The 27,177-nt window shown below is 40.6% G+C and overlaps 1 protein-coding gene across 10 annotated transcripts; it reads right to left on the bottom strand.

Moving 5' to 3' along the window:
* On the bottom strand, positions 1-24,206 carry DDX4 (DEAD-box helicase 4). Of its 10 annotated transcripts, none has more exons than XR_005627520.1 (20): positions 24,131-24,206; positions 23,830-23,909; positions 23,327-23,390; positions 22,980-23,054; positions 21,355-21,420; positions 21,084-21,164; positions 17,352-17,432; positions 16,332-16,397; positions 16,061-16,141; positions 15,625-15,705; positions 13,941-14,083; positions 12,765-12,917; positions 11,319-11,473; positions 8,913-9,042; positions 7,769-7,935; positions 4,498-4,643; positions 3,583-3,682; positions 2,332-2,484; positions 1,978-2,058; positions 1-309 (listed from the first exon to the last, which is right to left on the bottom strand). XR_005627520.1 is itself a non-coding variant. In XM_039709771.1 (20 exons), exons 2-20 carry the CDS (start codon positions 23,887-23,889, stop codon positions 232-234), a joined length of 2,079 nt encoding a protein of 692 aa, XP_039565705.1. In that variant the 5' UTR covers positions 23,890-23,909; positions 24,131-24,206; the 3' UTR covers positions 1-231. The 10 variants fall into 10 exon arrangements, 7 of the variants coding, with proteins under 7 accessions (XP_039565705.1, XP_039565706.1, XP_039565707.1 ...); XM_039709771.1 differs by having other exon boundaries at positions 2,214-2,484; XM_039709772.1 differs by having other exon boundaries at positions 2,214-2,484; positions 23,830-23,912; positions 24,131-24,163.
* Between the last annotated feature and the right edge of the window lie 2,971 nt (positions 24,207-27,177).

Genomic DNA, 27,177 nt, shown 5'->3' with positions numbered 1-27,177 from the left:
TCCAAGTGCACAACTCAAACTTTTATTAAAGAGCTGTTTAACAGATCCTTAAATCATTATAATGCAAGATTCAAACTTTTTAACTGACATGCTACAAAAAAAAAAAGAACAAAGTTCAGGTGAACCCTTACATAAAGCTCCTTCCCAAACTGGGTCTTCACAAAATTATCTTCTCATGCAACATTTCACTTAAAGCAAAACACAGTACCAACTAGTTTGGTATAAAGCAATTTAATCCCATGACTCAATTTCTCTTGCAGAACAGTCCATCTTTACTTCTGCATTCATGTTGCCTCTGCCTCTGTAATTCTAGGAAACACAACAGGTTCTAGTTTAGAATTATTAATACTTTCAATCATTTAATGGTAAGTCACCACAAAACAATTTTAGCTTTCTGCATGTACCTATCTCAATGTAATCTGAACACTCAGGAAGTTATCATTAATCTCCTACACACAAGGGTTTTTTTTACATTGGTGTGAAATTACCACAGTTTAGCCAACCTCAGATTTTATCACGTGTGGGAATAACACTTCCCACAGTTCACATCTCAACTTCTTTCTTTTCTTACCCAACACAAATCGGTTCATACAATTGTGGGAAAAAAAATTCCTTTTCCACTACACACTAAAGAATGACTATGTGCATTACCTTCTCAGTAAAATCCTTTCTCCTTTGGAAAAATCTCAGTAATCTCTAAGGCTGTCTCAAAATAATCACGTAAGAGCCTTCAACAGATTCCTCCTTCCAATTCATCATTTGATTATCAAATCAATTTATCATGAAAAATGGGGTTGATTACAAATGAAGAGTTTCTGTCAGACTGACATGAGAATGTCTCATAATAATTAGAACCTCACGTTCTTCAACTCAAGGAACTGGTGCACTGTATGTATGTGATACTAAGGGCAGTATTCCCAATGCAAGCAGACAGTTTTCACATGAAAAATCTATTCCATTCTGGACAAAGAGTCACAGTCTAATTTGGTTACTCAGAGGTTGTGAAGGCCGTGGACGGACCTGGACCTAGAAATGATGGATTTCATGAAATGCTGGGAGACAATACAAAAAGGCATGCATTTGGAAGCAATCTAGTGAGATCCACCTCTGAAAACAATCTAGTAAAAAAAAAATAAAAATAAAGTGTCCTGAACTAGAATAAACAAGAAAGGTCCACTGAGTCAAGAATTACTCTGCAAGAAAAGGTTTGTGCAAACATACACAACAGCTGTAACGTGAGGCTGCGAGTTTGAGAAGGAAACAACATTTGTGTAACTGACATCTCATGAAGTCCCCCATCCCCAGAAAAATGATTCAGATCTAGTAAGGAGATTAGCCAGCCAGGTAAAAACACCCAACCCCCCTTAGCTTTCAATAACTACGGTATGGGAAAAGATAATTAATGAAAGGAAAGTCAGAGCTTGAAGTGAAGCTTCAGACATTGTGTACGCATTGAGAGCACTCATTTCTACTATGGTCTCAAAGGAAGTACATTTGTAACAACTGGAAGCAACTGATCCGTAATAAAGTTCTTATGGAATCAAGACATGAAAGAAAGGCTCTCAACTAGGAGTAAGCACAGATAGTTTTCAGTCAACTGAGTTGCTTGACTAGGTGATTCATAACAAACAGTAACTGTATTTGCTCCCACCCTACACGTGTAGCACAGAATTTTCTGAAAGACATCTTTTGTTGGCGTTTGTATGAATGTTTTCTTCCAGAGAAATCCTGACTTTATAGATCAAGACTACAGCAGCTAGTAAGGGGGACACACTCTAAGAACCCAAGTCAAGCAATTTGTCTGAAATCAGTTCCAGTAGTACTGAATTCTTTGAAGATGTACAACTAAGAAGGACAATTACAGTCAGAACAGTTTCAGTGGCATTACTCTGGATATATACCACTGAACACAGTTTTAAACTGTCTGAGACAAAGTTCTATTAATAGCCAAGACTTCCAGTTAATTTCCAGACCTACCTTATGGGTATTAACTGGGAGTCGTCCTCCTTCAGCCTCAAAAGCAACTTCTGTCAACCAAACAGGAACTTCCTGCTGAGCCTATGCAATTAGGAAAATCAGTTCAGAGACTTTGACTGCTTTACCAATTCAGATTAAGAGTTCCATAACTGTACCAAAAATGTCACAGTTGTTCAGTATACTCAAGTGAAATCTTAAAGAACATAAAAAGTTCAGCACTAAGATCTGAAACTTACATCTGAAAGCACTTTAATTAGAGGCCGTGCAAGATGACCATCTGAATTGTTATCAAAGAAGCCAACCGCTTTCCCTGTATTTCCACAACGACCAGTTCGCCCAATTCGGTGTACATACTCTTCAATGGTGGAAGGAAGATCAAAATTAATAACATGCTGAACGTTTTCAATGTCCAGACCTCTTGCTGCCACTGAGGTTGCCACAAGAACTGGACATTTTCCAGAACGAAAATCCCGAAGTGCTATTTCTCTCTCTCTCTGTTCTCTATCTCTATAAAGAAAGCAAGGGTGAGAATGGATATCTCTAAAATGGATAGTATTATTTAAGATATTATTTAAATGTCATGTTTCAGGGAAAGAGGCTCTTGGGGCTGGGGGGGGGTGGTAACAATAGATGCAAGACAACAAAAGACCCTAACAACTCATACACTGCCCAGTTTGTTTTCTGAATTTTTGCTTGAAGAGCAACAACACAGAACAACTGTTTAAGACTCTAGAGAAATTGATTTTTTAAAAAGAACTGGAGATAATCATGCATTTAACTCACCACCTCTCTAAAAAAAAAATCCACTTGCTTAATTGATTATAATTTCCTACAGCTTTGTAGCAGGGAGCCAGAATAGCAAAGACAAAGTCTACACAGACCCCTGCACAGGCCATTTTTCAGACAGACTAAAAAAAACCTCTGGCCAGTCAATAGTACAGAATTTGTCTTCTGTTCATCATCATGACAAGAAAACCAGAATTACTGTGGTGTTTCCATATTTGAAGAATATTTACAAATTATACACTATTGAACTACAGTGGGTCAGAAAATCACTCATGTCCTTCATTGTCCAAGTAAGAAAACAAATTAGAAAGCTAACCAGTGCTCTTTATGATATGAACATGGGATAGTTAGTGAAGCCTGGTATGACCACTACTCCAGAGAATAACTATCCTAACTTCAACTCATAAATGTAAAATTAATCAGAAACCAGTAACACTGATGACAGTTTAATAGCTTCCATTGAACCAGTTTTCTACATATTCTACATATATTCTACCTCAATTCACAATACAGTAATTCTACAGAAATGCATTAAGAACCTCCTCCCACACAAGGGGGTTGTGGGTTAGCAATTCAGGCTCACCAGGAATGGAAGGCCAGATCTTCTCAAAAGCTATATGGCTTTCACACACCTACAAATCCAACAGCCACAGGATATACACAAACATCCTGCATGTAAAACCATTTTAGCCCTTCAAGCTTGATATTTTGGTGTCTGTCAAAACACATGGCAAGCTAAGCGACGCAGATACGGCCAAATGTGAGTTTTCAACAAAAGTTCTTAAAACACAGGTGACTTTCACTTTAAAAAATACTTACCCATGAATACTAGTGGCTGGTATGTTTTCTTGACAAAGAAAGCATGCAATGAAGTCTGCTTTTTTCTTGGTGTCCACAAAGACCAGGGTTCGTTCATTACCTATGTTAAACAAAAGTTTATAGCCATTGCAGTTTGAAACATGATGCCATTTTCACTATTTAGAGTAGCACTTATCTATATTAACACCTAATGCAGGCACACATCTTGAATGCAGTCTTTAAAGTATGACTAATTTCTTGCCTATTCTGAGCTAATTAAATTCAATCCATCAATTTCTGTATCAATACAGAAACGGAGTGAAGACATGCACATTGTTTTCTCTTTTTATTCAGGAGAAAACAAACATGGTTCCCTGCGACATGCATGTGTTCCTTTCTAAGGCATTACATTATCGTAAGCACTGAACAGCAAGATTCCACAGACCATTTTTTAATTCCAAACTCATGTTCAGTCTTCAGCATTAAACTTAAGATATATAGAACAAATATGGTAAAATCCCAGACACTAATAAAACGCAGGCCCAAACATTCATACAGTAATTTTAACACACCTGCAATCATGAGATATTATCCCCAGATGCTGAAGTAACTGACCATACAAAGTAGAAAGTCATCTAGAAAGGTTGTCTGGTAGTACTTAATAGAGATGAAACACTGACAAATACTGGGCATTAGACTAGAGTCAGTGACCTCTACAAGTCCCTTCCAACCCAAACTAGCCTATGACTCTATGAAATACCCCTACACAAATATGCCTAAAAACCTGCAGCTCCCCAAGTTCTGTTTCAACATTCATCAACAGTCTTGTAAAGCACGCAACACACAACAATCATATAGCCATGACCTTTGAAACACAGGTTTAAAGCCAAGCAAGTTTGACTTCTCTGGTGAACAACTGGCATTAAATAAAGTTACCTATACTGCGTAGAATTTCTATCAGTTTGTCCCTCTTGAAAGACTGAGAAACTTGAAGAATATTTTGCTGAACATCACTGCATGCTCCACCCGCATGTCCAACAACAACAAATAAAAAATCAGTTTTCAGAAATTCACAAGCTAGCCTGAAAGAGACAAAATTTAGCAACATGAAAAATATTATGTAATTATTCTTGCTTTAATAGTACATATTTTCATTTATGTTTAAGCAACATTTACAAAAGATATTTTTATCCTCCATTTTGTGAGGAGCAATACTAGCAGTCTTATATGCATTTTTAAAAAGCCAGACGAGTCTGCACAGTTTGGTCCAGCACACAAACCACATCCTGGGCTGTGTGAAGCGTGACCAGCAGGTCAAGGGATTCTATCTCTCCTTTTTCAGACCTCAGCTGGAATCCAGCTGAGGATTCTATCTCTCCTTTTTCAGACCATCCAGCTGTAGCATCTTCAGCAGAAGACAGACATGTCAGAGAAGATTCAGAGAGGCCACAAGGATGATCAGAGGGCTGGAACCCTTCTCCTCTGAAGACAAGCTGAGAGAGTTGAGGAGTGGGGATTATTAAGCCTGGAATGACCTTATTGCAGCCTTCCAGTACCTAAAGGGGATTTACAGGAAAAGACTGAGACAAACTTTTTACACAGGCTGATAGGATAGGACAAGTACAGGATGGACAGAAAATGGATCCAGACTAGACCTGGAGGGAAAGACTTGGGGGTGCTGGTGGATGAGGGGCAGGACATGACCCAGCAAGACGCACCTGCAGCCCAGAAAGCCAACTGTGCCCTGGGCGGCATCCAAAGCAATGTGGCTGGCAGGGCCAGGGAGGCAATTCTGACCCTCTGCTCTGACACTGAGACCTGTGTTCAGCTCTGGGCTCCCCAGTATAAGAAATATATGGACCTGCTGGAATGGGTTCATGGAGGCCACTAACCTGGTAACAGACCTGGAGCACCTCTCTCCTATAAAGACAGACTGCAAGAGGTGGGGTTGTTCAGCCTGGGGAAGAGAAGGCTTCAGGGAGACCCTGGAGTTTCCTTCTAGGGTAAGCAGCTATGCAGTACTTAGTTGCTAGCTGGGATTAAATGACAGCCTTTTAGTGGAAGATCTAAAGCATCAAATACTAAATTAAAGTTCTCCAGTTCAACTAGAAAAATGCACGGTTCTCTCAACTCGCTACAGAAAGAGTTTCAACTATCAGATCAAAGGTCTATGTAATAGCAGAAGGAAGTGCAGGTATAAAACCAAATGTTATGTTAAAACTAAATCTGATTACAGCCACTTAACAGAAACACAGGATGATCTGAACCCAAGAGATCCAAAGAAAGCATCTTTGTGTCCAACACTACCAAAATAGTATACTGTTAAAAGTTCTCCTGGAAGCACAGTATGGGGAAATCATTAGCTTTCCTGACTTGAGCATCAGAAAAGCATTAAATCCAGGAATGAACTGACTCCAGAAAACAAGGGTTTTCACACTCCAAAACGTCAACTTTACCTTTAGGCATTTCCATTTCAAAAGGTTACAAGAACAACAGGGGCAAAAGAAAACTGCCTCAAAGCTGCACCATGGGGGGCTTAGACCAGCTATTACGAAAAAACATCTTCACTGAAAGAATTTTCAAGCATTGGACCAGGCTGGCCTGAAAAACAGTGCCATCACCACCCCAGAAGGTACTTAAAAGATGTGTGTATGTGGCACTTGGTGCATTGGTTTAGTGTTTACTTGCTGGTGCTGGATTAATGGTTAGACTTAATCAGCTTATAGGTCTTTTCCAACTTAAATGCTTCTAGGACTCTAATGTTTTTATGAACTTCCAAACCATGATCTCATGTTTCTGAAGTCTTCCACCAGGACTGACAGTAAGTAGAAAGGTAGGTCTGTTGGGGTCTTTTCATTTAACAGGAGTAGACAGTAACTACCTTCAACAAGGAATTCAAGGAATCTCTCTTCAGTTGCTGGTAGTTACAGTACTCTTGATTCATCCCTCAGTATGCAAGAAAAATACATAGCAAAAGCGCGAGCAAAACCACAATGATAAAAACAGGCCTAGAGAAAAAGGGACCCAGAATCTTCTTTCAAACCCAAAACCTGAGTGAATCAGCACACACTGTGTATCTTACAGCACGATACACCTCATCTTTTCCTAGGATACACTGAGAAGAGAGACCACATTCTTGCAGAAACAGGTAAACACATGGAATGGAAACAAACTATACTTGTGTATAATCTGAATGCTTGATTATCAGCTAAGCAAACAAGGTCATTTTTAGTTCACCACTAAGATAATTCTTCCACACAAAGAACTCTACAGAAAAAGGCTGGACAAGGAACCAAAGCCCCAGAAGGTGAGTCCTGCTTTAAGAAAGATGATACATTTCCACATCAGTGTAAGCACTATCTGACTGAATGGGAGAAAGCAGTCCATTCCCCTCTTTTGTTCAGGGTAGCAAACTATTGTGAAGTATTTTCTCCCTGCCTCAAAAAAAGATCTTTCAGACTTTTTGATACCTAAGGAAATTGTCAGGATTTGACTCACTGAATTATCAACACGCTTTATAACAGTATCCCTACCACAGAAGTCATCAAAATTATTTGCACTGCTTCAGCTGAAGTTTAGAGACTTCTGATTTAACAGGAAATATTTAGATGCTGGTGTCTCAAAAAGCAGAAAAAACACTAAGAAGTTTCTATCTGCTGAGAATTAGTTGTTTTGTTCTGTTACTCAGTAACCATACTTGCCATCTGTTGAAGATTGTTCTCCTTAAGTGAGAGGAACTTTAAAGGTAATGAGTAGGAAACATGTAAGATGTATCATAAGCCCATCTGTAGAAGCTTTAAAACTACTGAAAATAAATAGCAATTATCCACATAAGAATTGAGTACTATGAACACTGGTAAGCTGAGCAATAATTATGACATCTCATTAGTCAAGGATGGTGTTATCAGCAACATCACTGGTTTTGCACAGATGTGGTAGGGGAGGAATAAGAAACCAACAGAGGGAACATGAGTACCTCTGCAGAAGTAGATTTAAAAGCCCTCATATAACTTTCTAAATTGCTTAGGAGTCCCCACAAATTAAGCAGTTGATGTTTTAAAGTACACGCTTAAATTAAGCAACAAATATTAATATCACAGCTTTCAGTATTTTCAAGCTTTTAAAAATAAGGAGTGTTCTTAACTCTTCATATATTTAGTTCTATACAAGTGATCTTCAGATTTATTTCTATTTTTATTCTACTCACCTCTGAACTTCTTCAGGGAAAGTGGCACTAAACATTAGTGTTTGGCGTTTGTCTTTTTGTGGTATGTCTGGGAAAGATACCAACTTCTTCATATCTGCACCAAAACCCATATCAAGCATGCGGTCTGCTTCATCTAGCACCAAATATTTCACATTATGCAACCCAATCTGCAAGTGTTTCAGTCAAAGAAAAACACTATTGGTTCACTGACAGTATGCACTTACAAATACCCTAATTGCCAAAATCCACCTTTTATTTATTTCAAGTTAACAAAAAGTGAAAGTATTACGATTTGTTTACATCTCAACTTCTAGTTAGCCTTTTAATCTGCACAAATTCACACACCATAGTGCTTCAGAAATTGGTTCAACAGCGTAAACACAGAGCTTAGAGACCAACTATAATTCAGCCCATCTATTTTGGAATTATGCTTTGAGTTTTAGAAAGGTTCTCTCATAACCCGCAAACATTCTCAAAAACCTTTGATTTTTCTGAAAAAGAATTGTCAGAAACCATTATTAAGAATATCACAGCTTTACCCTTGATGAACAAGACTATCACTTTTGACTAAAAGCCTGACAACTGCAGAAAACTCATCTCCCGTATACTACCAAGAGTTTTTCCAAACTTTGTTCAGTGAATATCAGTCACCACACTAACATGTAAAAATTTTAATATGAATTTATAAAGACTGGGGGAAATATAAATTCAAATATAGTAGTATATAAAATGGAGTTTTTTGTATTTTGGATCAGTATGAAAATACAGTGCAAGACGGATAAAAAGCCACTGCAGCAAAACAGGACATCAAGTGAAGATCTACTATTGAATATGCCACAAGAACTATGTAAAAGTATTCCAGGTATTTAAGCTATAAAATGTTATTGCCATGACCACTGCAGCCACTTTGATTTAGACTGATATTATCCAGCTGTCTCTGAAAGGAACTGAAGAGATCTAGACCTGGGCTACTGCTTCAAAAACTTCATGGAATTCACTTGTATTTCAGTGCCTGTACAAAGGCAGCATACTGATAGAGACACTGAAAACCAATCTCTTCTATTAATTTTAAAGAACAAAAAATAGTATTTTGTCTTTTAGTTAAGGGTATTTAGGGAATTCAGATGAAGCATTAAGATGTTACCTTTCCTCTTCCAATGATGTCTAGAAGCCTTCCTGGAGTGGCACACAGTATATTACAGCCTTGCTTTACCTGACGAATCGAATAGTCTGTTTGTGTACCTCCATAGATCACAACAGGCCTTATACAAGTTCTATTATGTAGAAAAAGGTTTGGATTAATTATATAAGTATGCAAACAGTATTGTTTAATGAAAGTTCATATAAAATAAGCAGTTCTACCATAAATCAGTTTAAGAGTGGTTTAAAAAAACGAAAGGGGACTTTGTCCCCTTTTATACAGCATCCTCAGAAAAAGCAGAACCACCATTACATATGCTTCAAAAGTAATCTCTGCAGACCATAAAAGGGGCAAAACAATAAATACACACATACCATCTTTGTAAAGCAGCTAATCACACTGGCCATACAGTGTGCGACTCAAGGATTAGAAAGCAAATCCACCCAAAGACTACACTACTCTGTGCTCTTCCCACCATGCTTTTTGGTTAGATCTGCCAAGTAGCTACATCAGAAACTCTTCTGTAGAAAACTGCTTCTTTAAGCAAGAACTACCTTATGCAGCTCTGAATCATGTTTAGCTCATCTTTATAACCTTATGCTAAGTTCTTTACATGCAATGAGTATTTTCACACCCAAATTCCAATGGTCTTGTACTGAAGATACTAATTCAGCTTCATAACGCAACAATGGTTCTCAGATAAATCTGGTAAATTTTTACCAAAGTTAAACAACTTTTCAGAAAGCTTTAGTCAATAATAGAAATTCCCTCTGGAATCCCACAATTTCAGTATTTATCCATTATTAGTATACATACATATTTCATAATCCTATTTGCAAATTAAATCAAAGAGCCTAAGATCATAAATCTCAACTGATCAATACACAAGCTCTTCTTTAGACACTACAGATCCACATCCTGATACTGTTTAACTTGTTCTCATTTTTACTACAAGCCAGCTGTAAGAGAAGCTTTCTAGATTCAAATATTATTTAATGATTAATTAATCTGTATCTAGTTTAAGACAGCATAAAAACAGAACCAGCTACAAAGTTACACCACAGTTTCAGAGATTAAGAAGCAGTTCTTAAGAACCTATTTATTAAGTACATAGGCAAACATGATCATTCTTCCTGAAGACAGCTTCCAAGTGTTAAGTTTGCTTGAATCAAGGCAAGTATGATTTATCCCACCAGATGCTGCAGTGATGATGTTCTGCATTTCACCTCCAAAGACTAATAAACTGTTACATAACACAGATTTAGTTCTCTTCTGCACACTGGTAAAACTTATTACTTAATAAAAAGATTAATGACAAATCTAGTAAAAATGTACTCTCACACAACATTCAAGGACTCAGTGAGAAGTTTAGATCTCTTGTTCTGTTTTGAAAGCTCAAAGAGTTTATTTGAGCTGTGACATGTCTTAAGACCACAAATACCAGGAAATAGGAGTAATTAGAAACCATCACTGGAAATTAACTACAACCCATAACACTCATCTCCATTTCGCCAAGATGATAGTAAAGTACAAATTACATAAGATAAGCTAGTAAGTTTCCTCATATTGAATACATCTAGTGCAGGTAGCTCAGTGTGCAGCTGCTGTGCAAGCAGCTGACTGACCTCTGGGTGGCAAGAAATCACTGGAGCCCAGGCAAAAGACCATGAACTGGTGCTGACCCTTTACTTAACAAAGGGCCCATGGTCCTGCACCACTAGCCAGGTCACCTGATGCTCAGACTCTGCAGGAGCAAATAACTTAGTAAAAAGTTCTCAAAATATAAGATACATAAACTGTTGGCATATAAAAGCCCAGTGATTCCATTGTTCAGGGGTCCCTTCAGGAGACACTGTTACACATTGCTGCAAAACAAGGCAATTACTTGAAGGAAACAGAGTTCTGAGCTATGGAAAACCTGGGGTCGAGTCAGTGAGGAAGCCTCATCTGACTCTCTGAGTGGTGTGTGTCGGAAGTTAAGTCGGGCAGCGAGCAGCTCACTAGAGCCACCTGCTGCAAAAGGGACTTTGGTCCAAATAGCTGAAGTCCCTGGTGGTGTCAGAGTGACTGCCAGCGAGTCTCCTGGACGCTCAGAAAGGAAAACTTTCTTAGCAAGTCTTTTTAAGAAACTTCATTTTTCTCATCAGTGATAAGCTAAACACTTATCTTCTCTTCAAGCTGGAGTAAGCATTCCATTCACCCAAGTATCAGCAAGATCAGGCACTTAAATCCCTAGTCATATAGTAAGAAACCTGCTAAGCAGTACTATAATATGAACTTATTATAATCTAAACTCAAGTGTTTGTAATTTGATTGGCACAAAAAAAAATTTGCAAGTGTATATGAAAAAAATAAAGCACTGCTGATTGAAGTAATCATCAATACCAGGCAACAGTGCAAAAAGCTTACCCATACACGAATTTTCTTGCTTCTAGGAAGATCTGATTAATCAGTTCTCTAGTTGGGGCAATAATAATACATTCCGGCTCCTGCTGCTCTTTAAAGCTACTGGCAGTTACACCATCCCTCATCATTTGGGCCACAATTGGTACAAGAAACGCTGCCTGGAGGGGAAAAACCACAGCAGTATTTGGGCTGCTTAGTCTTAAAAGCTTTCATAAGTCACATTAAAATCTGTAGATCAATCTTAAAGCTTGAATGACAGTGTATAAAATAATCAAGGACATCAGACTGCAAAAGGATTGACCTGAATGCACAAGACAACATTTAAGCTTATTTCTCCTTGTTAACCAGTATGAAAGTATATCTCTAGATCTTAACAGTCTAGTAACATAGGAACACAATCCTGCAGTGGCTAACTTTCCATACAGTTCCATACACTGACATACCCTGACAATTAAGTAACCCAAGACCAAGACCTACTAGAATGGCCGATCAGTTTGCAACACAGCTGCAGCACACCAGCACACTTACTTCCCCACAAGACTAGATACACACAAACCTGCATCTGTACAGCAGTCCCAAAAACATTCAGAATATTTAGAGCACCGACTTTGGATGTTTCCCTGTCTGCAAAGAGAAGAGGTCTTCCAAAAGAACTAGCAAGCTAACTTAAAACTAGTCTAGGATTCCACACTAAACTAAACAGCAAAAAGCTACACTTGACAACCAAACATCTACATCCACCAGTCTGTCAGTCGCTGGTTTGGGTACATGACTTTAAAAAGTTAAGACAATTTTCAGCTTAGTATCAATTCTCAACACTGTTCCACGATTAAAAGCAATCACCTAAAACCAAGACAGGGGTATATCAGATTTCATCAAACTAAGCAGAAAAAACCTGCACACTACAGGTACACTCTGCCTTAAGTTTGGAAAAAAAAAAAACCCCAAAACCAAAACACACACAAAACTCATACACACACAACAGAAAAATAAAGAAATAAACACACACAAAACAAAAACATAAAATACAGAAAACCAAAACCACAAATAACCACCAAAAGTAGCTGCCAACAAAAAACCAAAACCAAACACACAAATGCCACTAAGTAAGAACACAACTCCATACAACACAGAACTCCTTACTTTCAGCTGCCAAGTCCTGTCATCAGCAGTTTCTAGGACTGCCTGCCTATACTATTGAATCCACAGCTGTATCTCTGAAGGCTGGTCTGCTTGTACCAAGATATTAGTTTACTGAAATAAAGAATAAAGCCCAAAACGTGACAACCCCATCATCATTTGTATCTGTACCTGATACCTGCCACTGCTGGGCAAGTGAAATTACTGGACAACAAGAAGTCAAGCATGTGATGCAGAAGAATGAGGCATCCCCCTGGAAGCTCACTGTCAAATACTTTCAGGGGAATAAATACTGCACAAAATGCTTACAGTTTTTCCCGATCCTGTCTGGGCACATGCCATTAAATCCCGTCCCGCCAGTATAATAGGAATGCTGTACTTCTGCACTGGAGTAGGTTTAGAGTACCCAGCTTTAGCAATGTTCACAGTTAAAGTATGACACATGTTAGTGTCTGCAAAACTCTGTAAGAGAAGAAATTATTAAGTTATTACACAATCACAGAATGCAAAAAGTTTAAAACCCAAAATGCTTATTGTATGATAGAGACATCCAAATACTAAAGAGTGTTAACTTTAGAAGTAGTCTCACCAGTCATTTCCCAAGACTCCTAAAGGTAAAAGCCCCAAAGGTTCTCTAAAATCTGCTCACTTGTCTGCAGGACAGTGAACGCTGGCCTTATTAGTTTTAAGAGAGAATTGCTCAGAAGTCATATACCTGGATACAAGCAAGTAAATTCACATAGCATGCTATGAAAAACACCTGAAACTCTGTAGTTTCATTTCATGTAGGAGCTATACATGGTCTTTGTGATAAAACCAGTAAGGGTAGATAAACAATATTCCCAGCCAGGACCAAAAAGCAACACAGGTGACAAAAATCAGTTTAACTTCAGTGGGAACACCTCCACATCTTCTCTTTCAATACATCTCTCCACTTCTCATTCTTTCCCCTAAAAAGAGCTTTTTTCTTTTAAAACTGGCCAGCCATTATAGAGAAAAAACTGAGTTTTTCATCTATAAAACCAAGTTATATGTTCAACAGTGAACTGCAACCACAGAGAACAAGGCTACAAATTCCTTTAAAGCACCCCTCTGTCTAAACACGTGCTACCCCAACTGGTGTTCATTTACATTTTTGAAGATCCCCCAGTAATTGACTTCAATAAGGTAATTAATTATACCAGTCTGCTCAAACTGCTGCCAAAGACCTCTTTCTTTCAGTATCTAAACTGGTATTCTTCCACAATTTAATGGCTATTCTTCCTATATACCCAGTATTACTTTCTCTGGACCACTTAGGTAGTTTAAGTTATTGTGAATTCAAATTTTTACCTTTCAAATGGGGAGCACCTCCTCCCAACATCACACTATCTGCAAGATTTGGTATTTTTTATCAGTATTTTCATTAGCTGCAAATATTGAACCCACTACACATCCTTGTAAATCATGCTTCACACAAACTGTAAGAATAACCAGCTCACTAACCATTAATGCTGCTGGAGGGTCCAGTCCTGACACTTCAACAACATTTTCATCATACTTGTCAAAATTCATTCCTGTCTGGTAATGTGCAAAGATGGCTTGTTCATCATCAGGTGGAGGAGGGGGTACATAAGTCACCTTTGGACCTTAAGAACAAAGTCACTTAAGTTCACAAACAATATAAGGAGAAGTTAAAATAAAACTATTTTACGTATGAAGCTATTGAAGTTAAATTCAGTGAGATGTCATCTGGATTTCCATCCATTTTTCAGGAAGGCATCAGAATTCCATACTACATTCTATCAGAACATAATTTTATACTATGAGACCTAAAATTTACCTCCATATGAAGTCAGACTTGTAAAGCATTCATGTCTCACATTCACTCAAGGATCCCACTTTCAAGAGGTACTCAAAAAAATTAAATCAGGCTCTTCTTCATCATCCAGACACATGCTCTTATGACACAACAAATTACTCACATGCTTCCCACACAAATTACTCTTTCTGAAGAACTTTCCACATGAAATTCTGTACAGATAGATGCAACTGTTGCATACCCAGAACAGTTTTTAACATACTAATATTTCACACTATAGTAATGAAAAAGGAATTACTACTCTGTATTAAGGATGCAGTTATGTCCACTATAAGCACTAGCATACTGCCTCTATAAAGACTTCAATTCCTAAAAATCATTATTTGAACTAAAAATGTGAAAAAATTAGTTGAACAGCGTCAAATAGAGACAAATCAATTGTTCTTCAGATATTAAGTATCACTTCTGAACACATATACTAATCACTGGATCACAGAATGGTTTGAATTGGAAGGAACCTTGAAGATCATCCATTTCCAACCCCCATGACACAGGATGGACATCTTCCACATGGCTCAAAGCCCAGCTGAATGGGGCCTTGAACACTTCCACAGATGAGGCATCCACAGACTCTCTGGTCAACCTGCTCCAATGCAACTCACCCTCTGAGTAAAAAGCCATTTAGCCATCTAATTTTTTTTGTTTTCTACAATGAAGTTTTTTACAATTATCACACAAAACGCTCTTACAAACAGAACATCAGCCCTCCACTGATCATTACACTGGTTTAATCCCACTCCTTATTTGAATTATGGTACTTCTGTGAATAATATATTACTATGCTCTAGGTAATACAACATATATGTTGCCAGGTAAAATGGCATCAGTGGCAGAAGAATACAGCGCGACTATGGAGTAAAAACCCCAAAAATTAAAACAAAGTTAAATCACGAGTAAGTGGCCTGTCAGAGCTATACACCTTAATTGTCAGTGCTGACAAGAAACTATTTCCCCTTACAGAGGGTACAAGGGTAAAAGTCTAGATCAACTCTTTGAAAACTTAGCAAGCTCTTTAAGGCTTACTTTCATGGGGTTAGCACCTCTGCTTCACTGTGCAAAAACCAAACGAACCTCATCACAACAAAGAAAAAGATTATGTAACACTACAGCTTTGAAAAGTCAGTAACTAAAATTCAAAACATGTCGTTTCCAGGCATACAACATACAAGGTAACTAGAATTTGCAGAAGGTTCTTAATAGGGAGAAAAATTAGTGACCGTATTAGCCAGAATTAAGAAGGAACTGCTTTGTCATTGATCACCAATGAGGAAATCTGTACAGCTCACTCCTGCCACTAAAAAGTCTCACCTGCACCATCTGTGAGCATTCCTCTTTCTCTAGAATCAGGAGCTCCAGACTGAGGTATGTCCCTTTGCCTACCTCTACCACCTGTAAGTAACAGATAAGTACAAACAGCACAAAGAGGGTATAAAATCAGTATCATGAAATACTAAAATTGAAGGCAGTACTATTTACTGCAACAAATCTGCAGAATAACAGTCCAAACAACTTCTTCATTAACACCAACCTATACTCTATTATACCCAGTAACACTCATTTTTTAAAGAGACCATTCATATTCCACAACACAGATGAAGAACAGAACTAGTAGGAGGAGGAGTTCTCAGTTCTCCATGGTGGCTCTCAGGGAGCTAAAAAACCCAGGAGGATCACCAAACATACACTGCACCCATACAAACCACTCAGCATGCAAAAAACACCAAACCATCAACCTTACTCTCACCTTGTCCAAAGCCACCACGAAATCCTTTAAACCCTCTGTTTTGTGCACCAGCACCATCTACAGCGTTTCGTTCTTGAAAACCTGCAATAACACAGCACACAGCAACTCACTTTGCATCAGCACGTCAAGTGCCTTCTGTTTGGATGAAGGAAATTCAACTCAACACTTTCACTCTTGACTGCTCACTCTCAGGGAATGAGCAAAGCCAGAAAGAATGGCCAGTGCATGCTGGCATCACACAAACCAGTCAATGCAAAAAACTTGCACTCACCTTGCCCAAATCCTTTAAACCCTCTGTTTTGTGCAGTGGCATCTTCTTCAATTCCTTCTTGAAAACCTGCAGTACAGCATAGCACACAATCACTGAAGTCTGCCTAATTCTGATGTGCAGGTCAAGCACCTTGTATATGGTAACTGTTCTTCTCACTCCTTATTTTATTCATATAAAAAGCATAATATAACAAAGTGATTTTCCTAAATATATGAAAAAATAAAGACAAGAGATACATTTTTGCTAGAAAATATTCAGCTGTTCTATCATAAGGTAAAAAGAGTGTCATCTAGCACAGGGCACCATGAAGTTCTCCTAGCACAGCATCTTCCTCTCCACCAATGCCTGGCGTAGCGCAGTATGTCAGTTTGGTTTTTCCACATCAATAAACAAAAACTACATCTTAAAGGTTGACAGGTAAAACGCAGTATCCTAAGTATCCATAAATACAACAGACATTAAATATTGTTTGCAAGTTATTTCACAATTGCTGCTACAGAGTCTACAGCAAAACTGCTTGTCATCAATGCCCCACATCAAAGTGCTGCTGTCTTGCTTTGTCAAACAAGTCTAGCATTCCCCTATCATAATAGGATTCAGTCCAAAAGGTGGGAAAATGGTCTGATTTTATTGAAAGACTAATAACAGTGCTGGTTTTGCAAAAAAGGCAACTTGTTTTTTAACAGAAATAAATTGCTATTGTGTATTAAGGATGCTGCTTATGTCCTCAATGAGTATTACCACAATGCCTCTGCAACACTTAGTAAAAATCATTATTTGAACCAAATATAGTCAAATCAACTGTTCTTCAGATATCAAGGAGCACTTCTGAAAATGCATAGTAATGAGGGAACAGTGTGGTTTGGAAGGGACCTTAAAGGTCACCTAGTTACAACCTCCCTGCTATAGGCAGGGTTGCCACCCACTAGATGAGGTTGCTCAAAGTCCCTATCAAGCTAATAATTAGCTACACTCCCACAACTCATCAATAAGGACATCTGTACAGTTCACCCCCACTACCTGCACCACCTGCGAGAGCTCCTCTTTCTCTCAAGTTGAGCGTTCCAGACTGAGGTATACCCCTTTGTCCATTTTTAGTACCTGTAACACACAGTGTAGTGCACATAGAGCATAAAATTACAGAAATGACAGAATCAACTACGTTGGAAATCACAGAGTCAAAAGACCTTTGAGATCATCAAGTTTAACTCACGAACCAACACAACTGCATCAACAAAACCATGGCACTGAATGCCATGTCCAGGCTTTTCCTAAACACCTCCTTTCCTAAACACCTGGGCAGCCCATTTCAACACCTTATCACCCTTTTTGTGAAGAATTTCTTAGTGATGTCCAGACTAAACCTCCTCTGGTGCAGCTTAAGACTATTTCCTCTTCTCTAGTCACTAGTTGCCTGGGAAAACAGGTTGATATCTCCACCTAGCTACAACCTCCTTTCAGGCAGTTGTAGAGAATGATAAGGTGTCCCCAAAGCCTCCTTTTCTCCAGCCTAAACACACCCAGCTCACTCCAGGACCTGTGCTCCAGACCCTTCATCAGCCTTGTTGCCCTTCTTTAGACTTACTCCAGCATCTCAAGGCCTTTCTTAAACTGAGGGGCCCAGAACTGGACACAGTACTCAAGGTGCAGCCTAACCAGTACCAAGTATGGTACTGACATTCACAGTCCTGGCCCTCCTGGCCACACTACTGCTAATCCAGACCAGGATGCCATTGGCCTTCTTGACCACATTGGTTGATGCTCACCTGGCTGTTCAGCACCCCCAGGTCTCTTTCTGCCTGTCTGCTGTCCAGCCACTTTGCCTCATCCTGTAGTGCGGCAGGGCACTGCTATGACCCAAGGGCAGGACCCAGCACCTGGACTTGTGCAGCACATCACTGGATTCAGCCCATTAATCCAGCCTGTTTGGGTCCCTCTGCAGAGCCTTCCTGCACTCCAGCAGATCAACACACACTCAACTTAGTGTCATCTGCAAATTTGCTAATAGTAGATTAATCCCCTCATCCAGATCATCAGTAAAAATATCAAACAGGACTGGGGCAAACACAAATCCCTGGGAGACACAAGAAGTGACTGCTCACCAACTGGAGCACCATTCACAACTCTCTGGGTCCAGCTGTCTAGCCAGTTCTTAACCCAGCATGTGGTACAAGCTATAAGCTGACAGCTTTTCCAGGTATATGCTATGGGAGATGGTGTCAAAGGCTTTGCTTAAGTCGAGGTAGACAACATCCATAGCACTCCCCTCATCCACTAGGTGGGTCACTTGGTTACAAAAGGAGATCACTTTGGTCAGGCAGGACATGCCACTCCAAAATCCACACTGGCCGAGTCTGATCCCTTGGCCATATTGTATGTGCCAGGTGATCACACTCAAGATGATCTGTCCCATAATCTTGCTGGGCATCAAGAACAGGCTTGTAGTTTCCCAGATGTGGCAAGAAGCTGTCTCCAGACACTCCAAGAAGCTCCTAGACTCCATCTTCTCCACTGCGTTGAGCTCCCAGCAGATTATTTGATAGGTTAAACTCTCTTACAAGAACAAGGACTTAAAGATCTTGAAACATCCTCCACCTACTTACACAGTAATTCATTCATCATTTCATCCAGGTTAGGTGGTCTGTAAGACACCCACCAGGATGTCAGTCTTGTTGGCCATTTGCTGATCCTTGCCCATAGGCACGCAACCTTATCACTAATCATACATTCTGTAGTGTTGAGACCCTCTCTAAAATACAAAATGACCCCTCCACCTCTTCTCCCTTGCCAGTCCCTTGCCAGTCCCTTCTGAAGGGCAAGGCAGACATCCATTGCAGCACTCCAATCATGTAAGTCATCCCACCACATTTCCATGACAGCTACTACATCGCAGTCTTCCTTCTGTACAATGGCTTCCAGCCCCTCTTGTTACCATGCTGCATGCATCTGTGTGCACGCACTTCAGATGGGCTCATTTCACTGCTGACTCTGGCTTACCACCCTTAGCCTCCTCTCTAGAAAGGCTGGTTTCATCTTCTTCCCTCTCAAACCTATTTTAAAGCCCTCTCAATCAGTCCTGCCAACTCTGGCCTAGAATCCTTGTTAGACAGATGGAGCCTACCTGACTCAAACAGGCCAGCTGCTGTGAAAATTGCCCCGTAATCAGAAAAACCAAAATTCCCTGATGGCACCAGCACTTAAGCCAGTTACTGATAATGTGAGCTCTCCTGTTCCTTTCATCATTCATCTCTACTACTGAACGAATGGAGCAGAACATCACCTGCACTCCTGTCCCATGAACCAGCTGAGCCAGAGCCTTGAAGTCCTCTTTAACAGCACTGGTGCCCTTCCTGTCAACCTCATCACCGCAGACTTTGACAACCCACAGTGGGTAATAATCAGAGGGCTGAATTAGTTAAGGGAGTCTGCTGGTGATATCCTACAGCTGGGCCCCAGGGAGAGGGTCCAGTCAACAGACAGGGCCCCCAGTTCCCCTTAGAAAGGAGTCACCTACTACAACCACCTTTCCTTTCTTCTTAAGACCTGAGGCTGTGATCCATCTGACAGAATAAGTACAACCGGAGGACCCCCAGATGGATTTTTTTCTTTAGTATCATCTGCCTGATCTTCTGGATCCAGGGTCTCGTACCTATCCTGTAAGAGCACCTGGGAAGGCAGTGGGGGCTAGGAGGGACCTCTTGATTCTCCCCATCTACTAGGTCTCCTCCTCCTTCCTGGCACCAAAAGGGCCAAAGCTACTCTGACATCTGCAGAGCTTCTCTTACAATTGAAAGGGTGTTACTCCCCCAGTCTATTTCTCTTTTACTTCCTCTAACACTCCGTGGGCTCTTCCATCTCTTCTTTAAGCTCTGCCCCCAACAGAGCAAATCACTCACCTGCCTACACCATAAGCAAGCCCTTTTTTTTTTTTGCACCATCCTCTGTTACTAACACCAGGCTCAGAGTCTCCCTGCAGCCAGTGGCCCGGACACCTGCTTCCCTGTTGGGGGAGTTCTGTCTAGGTTAGCAAACCCTTGCTGGCAGCAGCAACAGCAGCAGTTTCTGACCATTTGTAAATCAGTAGTGGATCTAGTAAATGGTGGTGGGGGGGGGAATGACAACAAAAACACCACTGCTGAAATACCACACAACCCGTCACCAGGAGTATGGCTGTGCCCCAGCTGTGCTAACTGCCACATAAACTGACATAACACAGGTCCCTGTTGTGCCACACCCTCACTGCACTGTCCATTTCCCCACACCTGTTACTTACCATGCCACACCCTCACTGAGGGGTCACACCTCAGTTTCCCCACTCCTGGTCACCAGTGCTCCTAGAGCATTTTAAATTGCATGCAAATGGCCCAAACACTGCCCCTTGCCTCCTGAATGGCTGGTATGGAGGTGGGGGAAAGCTGCTTGATCAGCTCTCCTAAATCACACATTAGTGTCATGAAATACTACAACTAAAGCCAGCTATTTGCTTCAACAGATGTGCAAAGCAACAGTCCAAACAACTTCTTCATTAACTCCAACCTATACTCTATTATACCCAGTAACACTCATTTTTTAAAGAGACCATTCATATTCCACAACACAGATGAAGAACAGAACTAGTAGGAGGAGGAGTTCTCAGTTCTCCATGGTGGCTCTCAGGGAGCTAAAAAACCCAGGAGGATCACCAAACATACACTGCACCCATACAAACCACTCAGCATGCAAAAAACACCAAACCATCAACCTTACTCTCACCTTGTCCAAAGCCACCACGAAATCCTTTAAACCCTCTGTTTTGTGCACCAGCACCATCTACAGCGTTTCGTTCTTGAAAACCTGCAATAACACAGCACACAGCAACTCACTTTGCATCAGCACGTCAAGTGCCTTCTGTCTGGATGAAGGAAAGTCAATTCAACACTTTCACTCTTGACTGCTCACTCTCAGGGAATGAGCAAAGCCAGAAAGAATGGCCAGTGCATGCTGGCATCACACAAACCAGTCAATGCAAAAAACTTGCACTCACCTTGCCCAAATCCTTTAAACCCTCTGTTTTGTGCAGTGGCATCTTCTTCAATTCCTTCTTGAAAACCTGCAGTACAGCATAGCACACAATCACTGAAGTCTGCCTAATTCTGATGTGCAGGTCAAGCACCTTGTATATGGTAATTGCTCTTCTCAGTCCTTGTTTAATGATTTCCCAAGAACTTAAATACACAACTGAGCAATTTGCCTAAATACATGAAAAAAAATGAAGACAGGAAGTACTTTCTGATAAGAAGTTGACAGAAAACAGTACTGCTCTCCTGAACAATTTCAAAAAGTAAAGCAAACATTGGGTCTTGAAGTTTTTGACTTCACTTGTGTTTATGCTAATCAAGTCACAAACTTTAACTCTTCATTAAGGGCACAGAGCAGTTAAGATTTCTTGTTCAAGGGCAACTGACAGCATTTGTCCCTTCATGGTTTTCTTAATTGCTATTATAGAGTAAGGTGGCAATGCTAGCTGCTGCCTGCTCAGAAGGGAGGACTTGAAAACACATCTTTCAGATCTACAGAGTTCTACTTTTTTATTACTCAGAACTGCCTATTCAGTCAGCAGTAAGAACACAGTGTATTTTTTACTTCTAATGCCTTTCCTTAGTCACTCTTCTGAGAAGACGAGAAAGGAAATTAACATATGCATAACCAAGGTATTCCTCATTTTAGACTTAAGTTTCAGGAGTTATCTAAGGACCAAACAATCAGCTCAAATCATAATTTGCTCCTTAGTCCTTATTTTTCAGCTCAACACCTGTTCTATCATATTGTAATGACAAACATACGGTACAGGACACCATGAAGATCTCCTAGCACAGCATCTGTGGCTTCTTTGCCACCAAAGCTTGGTGTGTATACCAGTATATCAGTCAGTTTTGTTTTTCCACATCAATTAGAGATATAAAAATTATATCTTAAGAGCTCATATGCAAATGACAACATACCATAAACACAACAGACCTTAAATACAGCTTACCAGTTACTTCATAATTGCTGCTAGAGAATCTACAGCAAAATTGCTTGACAGTAGTGCCCTGCACCAAACAAGCACAGCATTCACCCACCCTAACAGGATTCAACAAAAAGGATGCAGAAACAGTACAGATTTTTTTCAAATAATAATCAACTGTGCTGTGTTTGACTGGGATAGAGTTACTTTCCTTCACAGCAGCTGACACGGGGCTGTGGATTTGCTGGATTTGTGCCTTGGGCTGTGGATTGTGCTTTGGATTTGCTGGAAACAGTATTAATAATAAAGGGATGTTTTTAGTTAGTGCTAAGCAGTGATCACACTGAACTGGGGCCTTTTCTGCTCCTCATCCCACCATACCAGCAAGAGGGGGTGAGGGAGCACAAGACAGGATAGAACAGAGCTAGGAAAGCTGATCCCACTCCATGTGGCATAAAGCTTAGCATCTAACTCCAAGGAAAGAAGGAGGAAGAGGAGGGCATTTGGAGTGATGGTGTTTGACTTCCCAAGCCACAGTCACACATAACAGAGCTCTACTTTCATGGAGCTGAACCTGCCTGCTGATTGAAAGTGGTGAATAGCAAAATTTAACTTATCATACCCAACTAGCCATTAGAAATACAACCACTACCAGAAGTTACCTTTGGCTGCAAAATTCCTTCCTCTACCAAAACTACTCATTGGCTGATGCTGTGAGCTCACAAATTCATCAGCACCTATAATTAAAAAAAAATAATTAAGTTAAAATTCAAAAGCTATCTTTAACTCATTAGTAGGTGGATGTTACTATATAACAGCAGTAAAAAAGGAAGCACTGACAGTCAAAAAGAAGGCCTACTCATTATGTTCTCTATATAGTCTGATGCTGCTGTTCCATGGGGGTCCCATGAAAATATCAGAACAACACTGTATTTTCCTTTAATCCTGTACAATGCTCAAGGGACCAACTCTTCCAAACATCAATAAAGTTAAAAGTGCCTTTACATACCAAATGAGTCAACACTTGAATTAAAGACAGATGAGGTGTCATTTGGTCCCTCAAGCAAGCTAACCTGCAGAAAGAAAAAAGGCACAACACGATGACTTTAGGCCTAACAAAGCATGTAAATACAAGCACAGCTCCTAAGTCATGCACTTGAAAGAAGTTGCCTTCTGCATCTTCTGAAAGATGCATTTCACACTAAATGGTATACTGGTTGCATCTGAAAGTTACCAAAAAACACATTATACACCGCTGACATGTCAAGCTCGCTTAAGCACACAACAATCACTAGTATCTGCACAAACAGCAGCAAGTAAACTGCTAGTACAGAGAAAACCTTTCTACTGTAACAGTGAACTCATATGGCTGCCTACCATATTTCCAAACATCACGAGAACAGGGAATACCACTGCCCAGCAGCCACTCAGCCTGCAGGGAACGGGTTGGAAGAAGGAAAGGGAAAAAGAAACAACCATACTCAGTCGCCACAGCTGCCCCTCCACACATACCTTCTCAAGGGATGGGAGTAACGCCTCATCCCCTATCTCCGCGTTCCAGTCTTCCTCCATTGTGCTGCGTCCCGCCCGCCCTGCTTGGGGGAGACAGAACCGATCAGCGCCCGCCTCCCGCCGGGCTCCGGAGCGTACGGCCGAAGAACAGAAAATGGCTCCCCGCACCGCAGCTCGCCGACGCCTACGGGAGGGAGCGAGCGAGCGCGCCCGGCCCGGGCTCTGCGCTGGTGCGGATGGAGGAGGCGAGGGTCCTGCCGCGACCAAGCGCCCCGCTTCCCTCAGGGCAGCCCCCTCCTACCTCCTTCCCACGGGGGCCAGCACGGCGCGTCGAAAGAAGATGGCGGCCACCGCCGACAGCCCGCAGCGCGGCCACATGTGCCGCTGCCGCACGTCACGTGGCGCGCCCCACGGCCAATGGGCGCGCGGCGCGGGCGGGCTCCGCGGGCGCGCCCCGGCCCCTGGCGCGGCGGGCGCAGCCACCGTTTCACTGCCGCACCTTTCCCAAGCATTAGCGTAATAGCCCGCGTGTGCTTCTGCTGGAATATTAAAAAAAAAAAAAAATTGTGTAAAACAGGAAAAACAAAATTAACTCCCCCTGGACAACCCAAACTTTAGAAGAACACCTCTTTCCCACTGTTTTTTTTTTTGTTTTTGTTTTTTTTTTTTTGTTTTTGTTTTTTGTTTTTTGTTATACCGGATTTGTCAGAGATAAGAAAGGCAGCTGAATTCCAGGCTCAGGATGTGATGCTGGAGAGGAGGAGAACATGGACTGCACTCCTGTCGGTTCAGTTCATCTACTAAAATCAGTAGCAAGTAGCTGGCGCTGCAGCTTGGGTTTCCAAGCTACCAGTGCAGTGTCTGTCTTCTCTGTACCTTTTTCATGCTGTGAGATAACAGAGCAATGCTTATGTGTAAAAACATTAAGGAATGCCCTATGTAATTTCATAAACATGGTAAAACACATTAAAACCTGCTCCGCCATGTTCAACAGATTTTCCTTGTCAGAAAAGCAATTTGAAAAAGGTGTGTCTGTTCAAGAACTTTAATGCCTTCTGTTGCAGAGAGAGGTGACACCAGATCTGTATTTCTGTAGTGAACATCTGCTTTGAGCAGCAAGGCAAATTCCTGCAGCAGCTGGGAAATTTTGGAAAGTGGTCTTTGAACTAATGCTTTTGTTATTCTTGCACTAGCCATCATCTGTTAAGCCCTGCCCTTTGCAGCTGTTCATTCTTCAGGAGCATCAAGACAGGTTAGAGTGCAAAGTGGATAAGAGACATAACCAGCTTCCCTGTCTCACAGTGAGGATAAATCTGCACCTCTAGATTTTATATGTGTGTGTGCATGGGTGTGTGTGTGTGTGTATTATGTGCATAGTGCTGGGAATTACCAGCTTTCAGTAAGTGTTCAGTCAGACACAAAATGTCCAAGGATGAAGAATCTGCAGTGGGAGCATCTCTGTGGGAAGTGGTTAAGCTGTTCACAAGTTCCCAAAGCAGCATCTGAAACTAGCAGGGAGGCTCATGAGTAAAATATCACCCACTGTGGTAACATTTTACTTTTTGCCTAAACAAGGAAGCAGAGTAAGCAGCTTTAAGAGCCAAAATGGCTTCTGTTTGCCATTGCACTCGAGCTCTGTTTTGGATGGCCAGAAAGAAAGAGAGCAGTGTGTCTGTTCTCCTGAGAAATTTATGGTTCGTGGCAGATGTGCTGCTCTGACACATCTAAGCCAAACTGAAAGCTTTCAAATTGTTCCTTCTACTTTCCAGGAACAGGAACCATTTCCTCAGCTTTGCCAGTGTAACTGTATGTTCAGCACTCCATACAGTTTAAGTTAATACTTTTAATAGTGGACATGGGGAGCTACTATGAATGCAGTCATAGTAGCAGATCTGTAATCCCAGGTGGGTGATCTCAGTTAATTTTAACTACAGTCAGATGTCACAGCCTCTAACTAGTAGATAAACTTGGAGAGTTATTTTCTTTCCTTATGCCTTTGTCTCTTTGTAGGACTCTCTCTACTGCCTCCAGATTACTTTCCACGACATTAGGAGAAGCCAAACTATGACATTTTGTGAATGGGAAGAAATTACATGATAATGGTAACTTAATTTCTTCAACTCAGAGGATTCTTTGGAAAGCTAAATATTTTTTCCCCCCCAACAGCTGCTAACAATTCAATGTAAACCATGGTAGCAGCGTACAAGTTGCACGAGATGTTTACAGACTACCCTTGAGGTAATTTTACCCAACCAGCCCTACTCAAGCACAGTCATATGCTTGAACAAAACCAAAACAAAGTATTATCCAACATATGTAAACAGCATCTTACGTATTACATTCAAACAGAATATGGAGTTGCAGCTAACCAGAAAAACATACTGAAGTATTTTACAAATACTTGTAAGAATTTACCCCAAGTGTGAGTGCAACTCCTTAAAGTGAGGAAGAAGAAACCAGCAAAGTAAACCTCATATTCTTCTCAGAGATGGGCTCCAGATGCTGATAACCTGCTCTAATGTCCTTTCCTCTAACCACTGCCCAAGAATGAAACCAGCAACCTCACAGTCCAGAGCAGCTGCAGAAGGGTGAGCATAGCACCAAGAACAGGGGAAAGAGGCAAATATATGCATAAACCCCATTATTCTTTCTTTTTGTGTAACAGTTTCTATAAGGTAAATGCTATCCTGATGTATTATCAGTGTCTTTCAGAAATAAACCTGAAGTTTTCTCTAAGAAAATGCAACACCCATCCAAGTTTGTTAGCTATGTGACCATGTTTCATCAATGGGGAAAGTTATTAATCTATTATAATGTTCCATAATGCCTCAATTTTATGAATTTATGCATATTACAATTATAATGGCAAGTGCAGAGTAAAGTATTCTTGAGGCAGGAAAAAGGAAGATTCAACATAGCATAAGATGGAAATTTCTTAGAACTGCATTTAATACTCCCTTTGTCTTACAGATTTGCCAAGAACTTCAAAATTAGTTTAGGCTCCCATTTTTCTAGGCCCTGTCCAAGCATGTAGACACTCTGCCCAGGAGGTAATGTGTCGTCAGAAGAGAAAGCCAGAACACAAACACTGCAGGACAGGGAGCAGGATGAATCTACTTCTGCTAGGCTTATAGTTCTTACAATAAAACACTTTTCCTAAGCATAACTCAAGAACTATAGTAGGTGACCAAGAATGCAATGAAATACAGATCATCTAGCTGCTATAGTATTAACTTATACAAATCTTTCACAGCATAGGACACAGAAGACAGGCCTGCAAGAGCAAGACTAGAAACTTGCAAGGTGAAAAAACCAATTATTGGCACACTTCTAGTTTTGTGAGTTTCA

This window comes from Passer montanus, unplaced genomic scaffold (genome assembly GCF_014805655.1).
Source record: "Passer montanus isolate IOZ18808 unplaced genomic scaffold, ASM1480565v1 scaffold22, whole genome shotgun sequence".
In the NCBI taxonomy this organism is placed as follows: domain Eukaryota; kingdom Metazoa; phylum Chordata; class Aves; order Passeriformes; family Passeridae; genus Passer; species Passer montanus.
This window is presented reverse-complemented; position numbering and strand designations above follow the sequence as displayed.

What these genes read in the sequence shown, in the direction of transcription:
- DDX4 (XM_039709771.1), bottom strand. Translation starts at nt 23,889, where the DNA reads ATGGAGGAAGACTGGAACGCGGAGATAGGGGATGAGGCGTTACTCCCA. An exon ending in TACTCCCATCCCTTGAGAAG is followed by an intron (nt 23,391 to 23,829) that starts GTATGTGTGGAG and finishes TTCTTTCTGCAG; the next exon opens with GTTAGCTTGCTTGAGGGACC. An exon ending in AATGCTCACAGATGGTGCAG is followed by an intron (nt 14,084 to 15,624) that starts GTGAGACTTTTT and finishes TTTGTTCTTAAG; the next exon opens with GTCCAAAGGTGACTTATGTA.